General features: G+C 36.7%; 2 protein-coding genes across 2 annotated transcripts in view; one reads left to right on the top strand and one right to left on the bottom strand.

The window, feature by feature from the left end:
- HELRODRAFT_177898 (hypothetical protein) overlaps positions 1-5019 on the bottom strand; it is a gene marked incomplete at both ends in the record, with an annotated part of 11125 nt that extends 6106 nt beyond the window's left edge. The window contains 9 exons of the mRNA XM_009026062.1: positions 78-100; positions 267-390; positions 839-1028; positions 1452-1560; positions 1749-1880; positions 3495-3698; positions 3884-3992; positions 4100-4166; positions 4889-5019. Coding sequence (XP_009024310.1) covers positions 78-100; positions 267-390; positions 839-1028; positions 1452-1560; positions 1749-1880; positions 3495-3698; positions 3884-3992; positions 4100-4166; positions 4889-5019 — 1089 coding nt within the window. The remainder of the gene's footprint in view (positions 1-77; positions 101-266; positions 391-838; positions 1029-1451; positions 1561-1748; positions 1881-3494; positions 3699-3883; positions 3993-4099; positions 4167-4888) is intronic.
- Positions 5020-7010: 1991 nt separating this feature from the next.
- Positions 7011-13039, top strand: HELRODRAFT_114157 (hypothetical protein; the record flags this gene model as incomplete). Its single annotated transcript, XM_009026063.1, has 9 exons — positions 7011-7089; positions 7572-7815; positions 8347-8468; positions 8648-8765; positions 11012-11138; positions 11383-11746; positions 12090-12233; positions 12470-12567; positions 12886-13039. 9 exons carry the CDS (start codon positions 7011-7013, stop codon positions 13021-13023), a joined length of 1434 nt encoding a protein of 477 aa, XP_009024311.1. The 3' UTR covers positions 13024-13039.

The following is a 13039-nucleotide window of genomic DNA, read 5'->3' on the forward strand; positions in this document are numbered from 1 at the left end:
GAATGAATTTTCTTGCTGCCCAGGCTTGCATTCGAAGCAGCTCTCTTCTCGATGGTGTCAGCTCTGAAGCATCCTACCTGCTTAGCTCTTGGTATAAAACCTTTTAGGAATTGTTACAAAAAAATAATTGAGATTATTTAAATTATTTAAAAGTTAAATTGGTTAAGTTACTCCATCTTGGATGTATTTGGTCGGGAAAATGATTGATTGGTTGATTGATTGGCTGATTGATTGATGACGCAATAGAAGCCACGCCTACAAAAAACCTGAATAAACGGCATAATAGTCGTCACCCCCGCACAAATGGTTGCTATGACGACAGGTCATGTGACAAAATTGGGATGACGTCATTTGGTCGGCGTCAGTGCCACAGAAACATGTGGTTTTGCCCTGATTGGTGCGCGTGTTTGTGCATGTGTGTGTGCTTGTGTAAACGTATGTGTTGATGCGTATGTGTGTGTGTGTATAGATGTGTGTGTGTGTAGATGTGTGTGTGTGTGTGTGTGTGTGTGTGTGTGTGTCGCACCTTGATAGCAATAATGTGGTCTTCGCTTTTGTTCCACATGAGACAGCGTTCCAGGCATTCGTCAAAAGTTTCGATGATCCAAATTTTGTGGTAGTTGAAGACTCCGAAACAGCCAACGTATTGTACTTTCGGTTTCACATTCCCTTACGTGTTTGTGTGTGTGTGTGTGTGTGTATGTGTGTAAAAAATACAATACATACAATAGAATTATTAAACAAGATGCAATACAACACACTACAATACAAAACAACACAACACAACACAATACAATACAAAAAAGCACACCAACACATCTTACATACTTGAATATACTTCGATTTCACTGAAGACCATACTCCTATTTATTTCACCGACACCACCAACACCATCTCCATCCTCATCTTCATCTTCATCCTCATCATTTTCACCATCGTCATCATCATCTCTCATGATGATGACGTATCTTGCCGCATACGTTTTATCGTAGCAGTGCATCTCGACGCGATTTTCAGGACAGTTTCTGCTGCATTGAACGTAGACAGAGACTTAAATATAGACATAGACCTAGGCAGACGAGAACATAGACTTAGACAGACGTAATCGTAGACTTAGACAGACGTAATCATAGACTTAGACAGACGTAATCATAGACTGAGACAAACATAACCATCGACTTATAAAGACATCTAAATAAAAGCAGTTATCATCAATAAATTATGAACTACGACGAATAAATATACTTAAATAATATAATAAAAGTAATATAGCGACTACAAATAAGAATCATAAATACGCAATTAAAATACATTCAACAGATTAAATCTTGAAATAAAATCATACTTAGACTTAACATAATCATAAACATAGACTTAGACAGACGTAGACATAGACTTAGACAAACGTAGACATAGTCTTAGACAGATGTAATCATAGATTTTTGCAAAACCTTTCATGGTAACTGTCGCATAGTTCGTAAGAACCAGACAGGAAAGATTTCTTTGGAGGAACATGGAGGGATTTGTTGAGACCCACTGAGATAACTGGCATCTGGGAAGCTGTAGAATGAATGGATGGATGAATAAATGAATGAATGAATAAATGAATGAATGAACGAACGAACGAATGAATGAATGAATAATGACCAACAACAACCACACCGAAGCTGCGACTCCTGCAATAACTTTAAAAGTACGTATTTAAATAAAATTAGAAGAACAACTTCTCCAAGAGAAACCCATCGAACCGTCGTAGATGACGACCCTTTCCACGATGAACTGCCCCTCTAAATCGACGACCACCCACATTGCATCCATCTGGGCTTCCCTCAAGACCAGCTTGACATCTCCCACTCGACCGTCTAGAGCCCGGACCAAAACTTCCGGGTTCGAAACCGTCCTTGGGACGATAAGACTGGATGCTAATGCTACGTTCTTTCCTGGGATATCTGGGATGGATGGATGGATGGATGGATGGATAGATGGATGGATGGACGGATGAGTGGATAAACGAATGGTTGAATGGATAGATTGATGCTCGCATAATTAGATGGACAAACATATAGATAAATAAATAAATTGTTTGTGATAGTTGGATGGGTGAATGAATAAATGAATGAATGTGTGAGTGAATTAATGAATCAGTGCAGTGATTAGTGCATGTTAATTGCAGTGATTTGAATAAGTTTTAAAAAAAGTTGGATGATTTTCTTATGAACACTAAATTTAAATACGATTGGAGAGCGGAGTGGAAGTAGGACTACACGTGAATGCTGTTTATAGATTTTGGATGATGGTATAAATGTTTGTTTTGACATGATTGTCTTTAAGAGAGGAAGATATATATGAATGGTTGAAATTGAAATTTTTATGAAGAAATGTTTGCGTATATATATATGTAAAGTTGAATTAATAATCGAAGTTATTCTCTTATATTTTTGTTTATTTATTTATTTTTTTTTGGTTTGATCTTTACGCATGAACAGAACATATTAACATATATTCATGTACATTATTGTTTATGTGTTAAAATTTTATAGTTAATTTTGTGTCGCGGGCATAGGGACATGTTTTTTCTCATAATAATAATAATAATGAACAAATTGATGGATGAACGATTCAACAAAATATTTTACCCAACAAACAATAATAATAGACTACAAAAAGAAGACGCACGCCTTCACACATACAGGCACACCAATACGCAACTACACACCAACACACATCTACACACACACACAGATACACACACCTACACACACCCACAAATACACACAACGACACACACACAAACACAAACACACACAAATACACACACCTACACAAATACACACACACACACAAACACACATACACATACCGACACACATTAACTGATCTGTGAGGTACTGATGCGAATCACATGCGCATTCAGATTGGGGTACGTCATTAAAGACGACGCTGCTGTCCAAGCATTTCAGAGAGCCACAATCACCATTCAATCGTTTGCAATCTTGTGGGGTCAATCAATCAATCAATCAATCAATCAATCAGTCAGTCAGTCAGTCAGTCAGTCAGTCAGTCAGTCAGTCAGTCAGTCAGTCAGTCAGTCAGTCAGTCAGTCAGTCAGTCAGTCAGTCAGTCAGTCAGTCAGTCAGTCAGTCAGTCAGTCAGTCAGTCAGTCAGTCAGTCAGTCAGTCAGTCAGTCAGTCAGTCAGTCAGTCAGTCAGTCAGTCAGTCAGTCAGTCAGCCAGTCAGCCAGCCCGCCAGCCAGCCAGCCAGTCAGTCAGTCAGCCAGCCAGCCAGCCAGCCCGCTAGCCAGCCAGCCAGCCAGCCAGCCAGCCAGCCAGCCAGTCAGTCAGTCAGTCAGTCAGTCAGTCAGTCACACAATCAATTAATCAATCAATTAATTAATTTAATACAATCTAAAATAAATAATCGATACATTAAATAAATATAAAAATTAAAAAAACCTCGACGATCGCATAGTACCCCCTTCCATCCATCCTGGCAACCTCCTTCACATTCCCCCCAATATTTCAAACTCCTCTCACTTCCTCTATCATTTTCTCCATCATCTTCACTCTTTCTTTTCTTCTTTTTTACATTCTTTCTATCTTCAGCATCTCGCTTGAATTTCTTCCCGTCTGTTGCTCCAAGCAGTGCGCAGTGACGAAATGATGATAGGCCCTGATTCAACTGCACGCTGTCCACACTGGCTGGTGAATGAGTGAATGAATGAATGAGGAAAGAGTGAATGAATGAATGAATGAGTGAAAGAAATAAATGAATGAATGTTGGTGAATTGATTAAAATAGGAAAGAATGATGAAAGAGTGAGTGATAAAAAGTTATTACAAATAAATCAACAGGCTAACAAAGCAAACATACCATCAAATACATACCATGATACCTCACCACACAATTATCGCACATCCCTGAAATTTTGGATGACGTCATCATGGTTCCGGCTGAAGCAAGACAATTTTCTTTGTCCGTGAAATCGCACTGGCACTGTAGTAGGGCGGGAGAATTTTTGTAGATATCATTATCATCATCGTCGTCGTCATCATCATCATCATCGTCATCGTCATCATCACCGCCGTCATCATCATCATGACCTTCTCTCCACTTATGTATGCAAACAGAGCTTTCATCTCTAAGCAGGCTAACATGCATCGCTTGATTCTGAACAGTGATGATGATGATGATGATGATGATGATGATGATGACGTTGATAATGATGATGGTGGTGGTGATGGTGGTGGCGATGATGACGACAGAGGAGGAATATTGAATGAAAGATCGGATTTCCATTTTATAATCCTGATATCCAAAATGAACCGTGACATTCTTTGCAATGATCTAACTGTATGTGTGTGTAACATGTATTTAACAGTGTATTGTATTGTATTGAATTGTATTGTATGTATGTATTGTATGTATTTTATTGTAATGTGTGTATTGTTTTGTATTGCATTGTACTGTATGTTTGGTATTGTATAGTAATATATTGTGTGGTACGTAGTATATTGTATTGTATTGTATGATATTGTATTATATGTATGTATTATTGTATTGCATTGTATTGTAGGTTTAGTATTGTATAGTACATTGAATTGTATGATATTGTATTGTATTGTATGTATGTATTGTATTGTATTGTATGATACATAATTCAACGCATTTATTGTATATAAAGAAAGAATTATCGTCATCATCATTATCTTCATCACCATCGCCAATTTCATCATCACCATCATCTTCATCCTCTATCACCACCACCATCATTTTCATCATCATCAACTTCATCCTCTACCTCTACCACCACCACCACCATTATCATCATCTCCATCCTCTACCTCTACCACCACCATCACCATTATCATCATCATCATAGATATTAACACGAGTAGACAGAATGATAGGTTCCACCACCCCCACATGCATCCTTCCCATTTTTGCACTTCCGGTTGCAGAGCTGGCTGGAGACACGGAACATCACCCGATCCACACAGTAACATTCTTTTCCTTTCTTCATTTATTCATTCATTCGTTCGTTCGTTCGTTCGTTCGTTCGTTCATTCATTCATTTATTCATTCATAAACCAGTCAATCTGTCAGTTGTAGTTGATTGATTGATTGATCAATGTAGTACGATAAATGACTGATTGATTGATTGATTGATGATTAATTGAGTGAGTGATTGAAAAATCCATCCATCCAACCGTGATGGCAATGAGATGCAGTGCGGACTGGGGCATACAGAATTGTTTGCAGTGCTCGTACGATGTTGTGGGGCTGGCTGCCAGAGGAACGACTGAAGAATAACAGCCAATGTAACTTTCGTCTGTCGTTTTTCAATCAATTAATCAATCAATCAATCAATCAATCAATCGACCGACCGACCGACCGACCAACCAACCAGCCAACCAGCCAGCCAGCCAGCCAGCTAACCATCCAACCAACCAACCAACCAACCGACCAACCAACCAACCAACCAACCATCCAACCAACCATCCAGCCAACCGATCTTTAAGCTTTTCAATCAGACAATTAACATAAGAATCAACCACATAACTGATCAATCGTTCATCAATTCATTCAATCAGCAAGATGTTGTAACCTTTGTGAGCCGATGATACGCAAACGAAAACTACCAACGTATAAACGGTTAGCATTTTAACTCTTAAATAATTTGAATAATTAATAAATTAATTACTAATTAATTATATCCCTAATTGATTAATTTGAAAGTTAATTTAGTTAAATTGTCGTTAACTATTTCTAAGCTTTATGCACGTGCTAAAGTAATTAATATATTATTATTTATAATTATAAATAAATATAAAAATTTAATTGTTTGATGGATTTTTATTTATAGAATGTGGCGACGAAGTTCGGTACGAGGGATGGATCTTTCTTTCATTTTTTGGCCCATTACATGTTTGCTTATATTTGTGTGGCTGGTGTTGATGTTTTGGTGGATGTGTGTTTTTGTTCTTAATTTAAATTTAATGATGTTTCAGAAAGACATTTGTACAAAATCTCTGAATATAAATTAGAGAGAGAGAGAGAGAGAGAGAGAGAGAGAGAGAGAGATGGAGAAAGGAGAGAGAGAGAAAGAAGGAAAGGGGGAGTAGAAGAGAGAGAGAGAGAGAGAGAGAGAAAGAATTGAAAGACTGAAAAAAGAAGACATAAAAGCAAGGAGAGACAGAGAGAAAACAGAGAGAAAAGAGAGAGTGAATAAAAAGAGCAGGTGAATATTTACATAGGCGGCGTGATAGCCTAGTGATTAAGGTCGACTGGTCCAGTTACGCAGTGACCGGGTTCGAGCACGACAAAACGATCCCCATCTATCACATGCTTCGTGTATGATTCGTCGTTTAGCACGTATTTATATAAGATGTCTGCATGCAGTGTTAATTCCTCTATATCTAGAAAGAAATCCATAGACCAATTTTTAACCTTTTTAATATGAGAAATAATCAATCTTTCTTGTAATCAACCTTTCGAGTAACTTTACATACAAATACAAATAAATACATTAAAAATCAATTGACTGATTAAATAAATTAACAATTTATTCATAATATACATATATATTACAGTTTATTCTAGTTATGTGGTTTAAACTTATAAAAATCCAATTTAAAACTTAAATGAACTTTTAAAGGAATTCACTTCAGTCACGGTTGAAATGATTTCGTTGACCGACTTCACTTACGTTACAGAGTTCCTCTTGTACTTTTAAGGCTTTTAAGCTGAACTGCGCTGCTAAAGTTTCTTAATTCATAATTTATTAATTATTTTTTCACAATTTGCATTCAAATTTGTTTAAATTATTAATAGATAGTTTACGGATTAATCTGTTTTAGTGCGTTGTTTAGTGTCTAAATTTTTATCTGAGATTATAATTTATATTATCTGATTATCATGCTTAATTTTAAATTTAAATATCAACCATCAAAATAATATAAATACAAATTATTTATATTATTTTTTTAAATTTCAGTTAAATTTGCAAAAATGATGTCACCTAGTACTAGAAAAATTTTGTTTTCCTCTATGCCCTGCTATCTGGGGGCTCTCTCCTTTGGCTTTGTCATAGGTTGGTTTGTTAGTTAGATTCTACTATCTTGTACTTTGTAGCTATTTTTTATTATTTTTTTATTAATTAATTAAAATATGACCTATTAATTGATATTAGTTTATCTAATATTAGATATACTTCTTTTTTCTCGTGCCTTGTCCTTTTAGGAAATTGGCGACCATTGACCTCCACAAAACCCAATCTTTAACACTTTGTAGTGGTTGAGATGTAGATATTTAACAAGTGACATAAGGACTTCACGAATTAGATATGCATACAATGCATATAATAAAAATATATTAAATAAGAATTAATTTCTCCCAGATTTCATATCATTGTTCTAATATTTGAGTTTACATTTCGTTTATTTATTTATTTATTTTTTTATCTTTTTCAATAAAATGTACATATTATAATATTTAGTTTGATTTTTAGATTAATTATTTATATTAAAAATTTTAAAAGTTATAATATAACCTGTGGAAAACATAAATCTTCAGGTTACACATCTCCATCCTTACCAAAGATGCAAGAAATAGATGAGCCACTGTACAACAGCCCTAACTCTTCTGCCTGGTTTGGATCGCTGGCCACCATCGGGGGAATGTTGGGATGTCCACTGGCCGGCATTTTAGTCGACAAGTTAGGTAGGAAGAAATCAATAATGGCGTCGTCTCTGCCATTTCTTATTGGCTGGCTTGGCATTGCTTGGGGAACTAGTTTGGACGTTCTTTACCTGGCAAGGTTGAGTGGTTGGTCAGTTGAATGGTTGGTCAGTTGAATGGTTGGTTAAATGGTTGTGCAATTGTTTGATTGGTTGGATAGTTGTGTGGTTAGTTGGTTGACTGATTGACTGTTTGAATGTTTTTTTGATGATTTATATAACTAATATTCTAATTTGTTGATCAGATTCATTGCAATAAATGTTGGCTCGGTTACTCATTGCATAGTTGTTATATCTATCTACGATGATGATGATGACGACGATGAGGATGGTAGTGTTGGTGACATATCAGTGATGATGTCAATTATTATGATGATGAACTTTCTGATGTTTTTTTAAACAAACGACAACATTCCATCTCTAGATCAAATGTTTGCTCATTGTAGCAAGGCAAACATTCTCTCAGCTGATGAATTATCACATTTGAGAAAATGAACTTTCTTACATATCACTTCATCATCATCATCATAACTTCATGTTATTATTATCATTTTTCTCCCCATCATCATCATCGTCGTCGTCGTCATCATCATCGTCGTCGTCGTCATCAGATTGTTGACTGGTCTCGGTGGGGGCATGGTGTGTGTGGTGAGTCCGTTGTACATATCTGAGACATCCAGTAAAGAAATCAGGGGCAAGTTAGGGACAGGGGTGCAACTATTCGTCACCATTGGTTGGTTGGTTGTCGGGTTGGTTGGATGGCTGGTTGGTTGGATGGTTGGTTGGTTGTCTGGTTGGTTTTCTGGTTGGTTGGTTGTCTGGTTGGTTGGCTGGTTGGTTGGTTGTCTGGTTGATTGGTTGGTTTACTGGCTGGTTGGCTGGTGTCGTTAATACAATAATTAATTATTTCAGGTATTGTATTGGTGTATGGTCTGGGTGTATATTATAGCTGGAGGAGTTTGGCACTGTGGTGTTCTGCCCTGCCAGTTATCACCTTGTTATTCAGTTTCTACATTCCTGAAACTCCGAGGTTTGTTTATTATCATTATTATTGTTGTTGGACTGGCAACATGTTTGCAATGATTCACATCATTCATTCATTCATTCACATCATTGAATGAATGAATGGATAAATGAATGAATGAATAAATGAATGAATGAATGAATGAATGAATGGATAAATGAATGGATAAATGAATGGATAAATGAATGAATGAATGGTTGACAGCGTTGTGTGCGAGATTTAAATTTTATTTCTTATTACTTTTCTTTGTAAAAAATATGAAAATAAATAATAGAATCAACTTTTTTTTCTATCCTTTTAAAGAAGACCACACGCACACACACACACACACACATACATGCTAGCTGTATATATATTCACTTCAAATGTGAAAACAATCCCACTTACATGCATACTTACATACACGCACACCCATGCATAACCACACACACACACACACACATACATAAGCACACTCACATACACAGACAGAAAAATACACATAGTTACACACACGCACACACACACACACACACAAATGATTTTATTGATGACAACAGCTGTTGATTTTTTCAGTTTAATTTCTTTCCAAAAAAAAATCACAGCTCATTGCTTGCATGTGTATGTATGTATGTATGTATGTATGAACCCATAATTAATTAGAACTATAAGGAAGTAATAATCATATCCGGGTTCAGCTATGTTAAACACTTCGCACAGACAGGTATTTTAACGTTCCATCAAAATACAGAAAGAATTATATTTTTGAAGTAAATTAGAAAAGGATTGCTTTACATAACTCTTATCTAATGGGTCACCCGATACTTCTACAATCCTGCTATAGAGTTCATTTAGAAAACTCTGATTCTGAAAATCGTTTGGACCAAAGGTCTCAATACAGACTGGCTGAAAAATTTTGCTATCTGCAAGAGCCGCATATTTTGAATTTTTAAAGTCTGCAGCTCTTAAGGCAGCGGCACCCGCCTCCTGTGATGTAAGATTAATGTACCTTTCAGCCATGGTATGGGGGAATGTATGTATGTATGTATGTATGTATGTATGTATATATATATATATATATATAAATGCATACATACCGTTAAAGTTTGATCATGCAACACCAACTTTAAATGATCTTCATTGGCGAAATGTTCAGAAAAGAGGTTATTTTACTGCTCCAGTTATTTTTTCAATTGTGAACTTTTGTATGAACTTTATGAGGGCGCCTTTGAGAAACTTTTAAATTGACGCTATATTAAATTTTTCTGTAGTAGTAATAATAATAATAATAATAATATCAGTATCAGGATTTGTATGTCGCCTCTCCTGAAAAGACCTCAGAAGCGCTCTCTTTGGTGTACAGTGTTGAAATAATGATGTTTCTATAATAATAATAATATTAATAATAATTATAATAATAATAATATATTTATGTGTGTGTATGTATGTGTACGTGTGGGCTTGTATGTGTGATAGTTTTTGTATATGTGTTTTCAAGAAAATCCATACCATACTATCGCGATGTGTGTTCGTGTGTATTTATCTGCATATCATTATTGAGTTTGAATTTTTTAAGTGTGTTGTTAGTTAGTTCTTCAAATTATTTTGAGTTTTCAAAATCATTATTCATCATTATCACCACCGCCGTCATCATCATCGTCATCATCATCATCGTCATCATTCTTGTCAGTACGTTATAACATACACATTTGTCTACACATTCACTCGCTCCATACCCACACGCGCGCACACACACACATTTTGGTCTGTCATCATCATCATCATTGTCGCCTTTACCGTCATCTTCATCATCATCATCATTATGTTTCTTCTGTTGAACTGGCAACATGTTTGCAATAATTCACATCATTCATTCATTCATCATCTTACCATAATACAACACATCATCTGTTCATCATGTTAAGTTGTTCATTATCTGTTGTTGTTATTATTATGGCGATGATGATGATTAGGATGATGATGACGATGATGACAAAGATGATGGTGATGATTGTGATGGTGATGGTGATGATGATTTCAGTGGCGTTTGTGACTGGCATAAATATATTAATAATAATAATAACCATGGAAGATAATCATGATGATAAAGAATTGAAGGGGATGGTAATGATAATCTACTACTACTACTATTATTATTGCTACTACTACTACTGCTGCGGTTGCTGCTGCTACTTCTACTACTACTAATATTACTACTACTTCTGCTAATAAAAATAATAATTGTTATTATTGTTTTTATTTTTAATCCAAAGATACTTATTAGACCAAGGTAACAAATCGGAAGCATATTTAGTTCTTCTGTCCATACGGGAGACAAGTTCAGCAGCTGAGCTGGAGATGGATGAGATGGTGGGATTGGTGGAAGAAGATGGCGGGAAAGTTGGTGATGATGATGATGATGACGGATGATGATGATAGTGATAATGATGATGATGGTGCTGTTGGTAGTGTTGGCAATTATAATCAAAACTGATATCAAAAATATTTATTCATCTGTCAATCAATCAATCATCACAGTATCCAACTATTCTTCCATCTATGGACCATCCATCCATCTACTCTTACATCCATCCTTTCATCCCTTCATTCACCCACTCAACCACAACTTCAACCACGTCGACAGCAGTCGACACGTCAGCAGCAGCAGCTCAGCAGCTTCTACAGTGACCTCATGACCCCTGACCTCTACAAACCCCTCCTCGTTTCCATCCTCATCATGGCGTTCCAGCAGCTGACTGGTATCAACGTCGTCATGTTCTACACGGTCTCCATTTTCATGGCCGCCGGATTCGAAAAACAAAATGGCGGACTGGCCACTCTGGCGATTGGATTAGTGCAGGTCGTGTTTACGTTCGCGTCGGCCATGTTGATGGATAGGGCGGGAAGGAGGATCCTGTTGATGGCCGCCAGTCTAGGGATGTGCGTTTCCTGTTTTGTCATGGCCGCCTGCTATCGGGGAAACGTCGGGGACGTATCGTCCGTCGCTGGTCAGTTCGTTTTGGCGGGAAATGACGTGATTGGTTGTGGGATTGGTGACGTGATTGATGACGTCATGTGATTGATGACGTAATTGGTGATGCAATTGGTGAGATGATGGTGGTGTGATTGTGTCTTAATGTGTTTGTGTAATTTTATGACGCTGGGATTATCTGCTGAAGTGATTTGCCGAGTAAGTGTTTTGGAACGTCTAAAAGGAATTTAACTGAACATGAACAACGTTAATACGTTTTGAAATATTTCCAAAAACTCCACAGCAACCCCTCACTACCTATCCATCTCCCATTTCATGTTGATTTTACTTTTCGCATGAATTAACTTTTATAATAAAAGCTTCGGTAAGCCAGTCAACCAGCACCTCCAACATCGGACTGGCCGTCTTGATCAGTCTGATAGTTTACGTGGCCGCGTTTGCCCTCGGCTGGGGTCCAATACCAATGTTACTTACGTCTGAGATATTTCCTGCCAAGACTAGAGGTGAAAATGAAATGATTCTAGTGATAATTGTAGTCATGATGACGATGATGGTGATGATGATGATGATGGTGGTGGTGGTTAATCTGCTGATTATGATGATAGTGATGATGATGATAATACTGACTTAGATAATTAATTATAAATTATTAGATAATTAATTATAAATTAGAATTGATTGAATAAATTGTTTCTTCTTCTTCTTCTATAAATTAGAATAATTATGAAAAATTATGAAGGGACTGCCATGGGGCTAGCCACACTGATGAATTGGTTCATGGCTTTCCTGGTCACTCTCTACTTTGAGGATGTTAAGCAAATGTTTGGCATGGATGGGGTGGGATGATTTTTTTTTAATTTTTTTCAAACACCTTCTTTTATTCTTTTATTTGTTTATATTTTCTTCCATTCATTCGAGTTTTAACTAAATCAATCACCGCTTAAAATCCCACTCATCATGATGTTTATTCATTTTCTGGTATAATCTACCTACCCATCTGTCTATCCGTTGAGGTTATTTTGCTATCACCCATGCATCTACTTTCTCTCTCTCCCTCTCTCTCTCTCTCCCTCTTTCCCTCTCTCCTCTCTCTCTCTCTCTCTCTCTCTCTCTCTCTCTCTCTCTCTCTCTCTATCTCACTCTCTATCCACACAGGTGTTTGGATTTTTCGGAGCGTGCAGCCTGCTAGCGACGATGTACGTATTCCTATACGTCCCTGAGACCAAGGGCAAGTCCCTGGAGGATATTTCCGCCTTCTTTTTTACTCCCAGCAGGATCATTCGCAGCATTTAATTAATTCCGTGTTTGT

The sequence above is a fragment of the Helobdella robusta genome (genome assembly GCF_000326865.2).
Source record: "Helobdella robusta unplaced genomic scaffold HELROscaffold_45, whole genome shotgun sequence".
Taxonomy (NCBI): Eukaryota; Metazoa; Annelida; class Clitellata; order Rhynchobdellida; family Glossiphoniidae; genus Helobdella; species Helobdella robusta.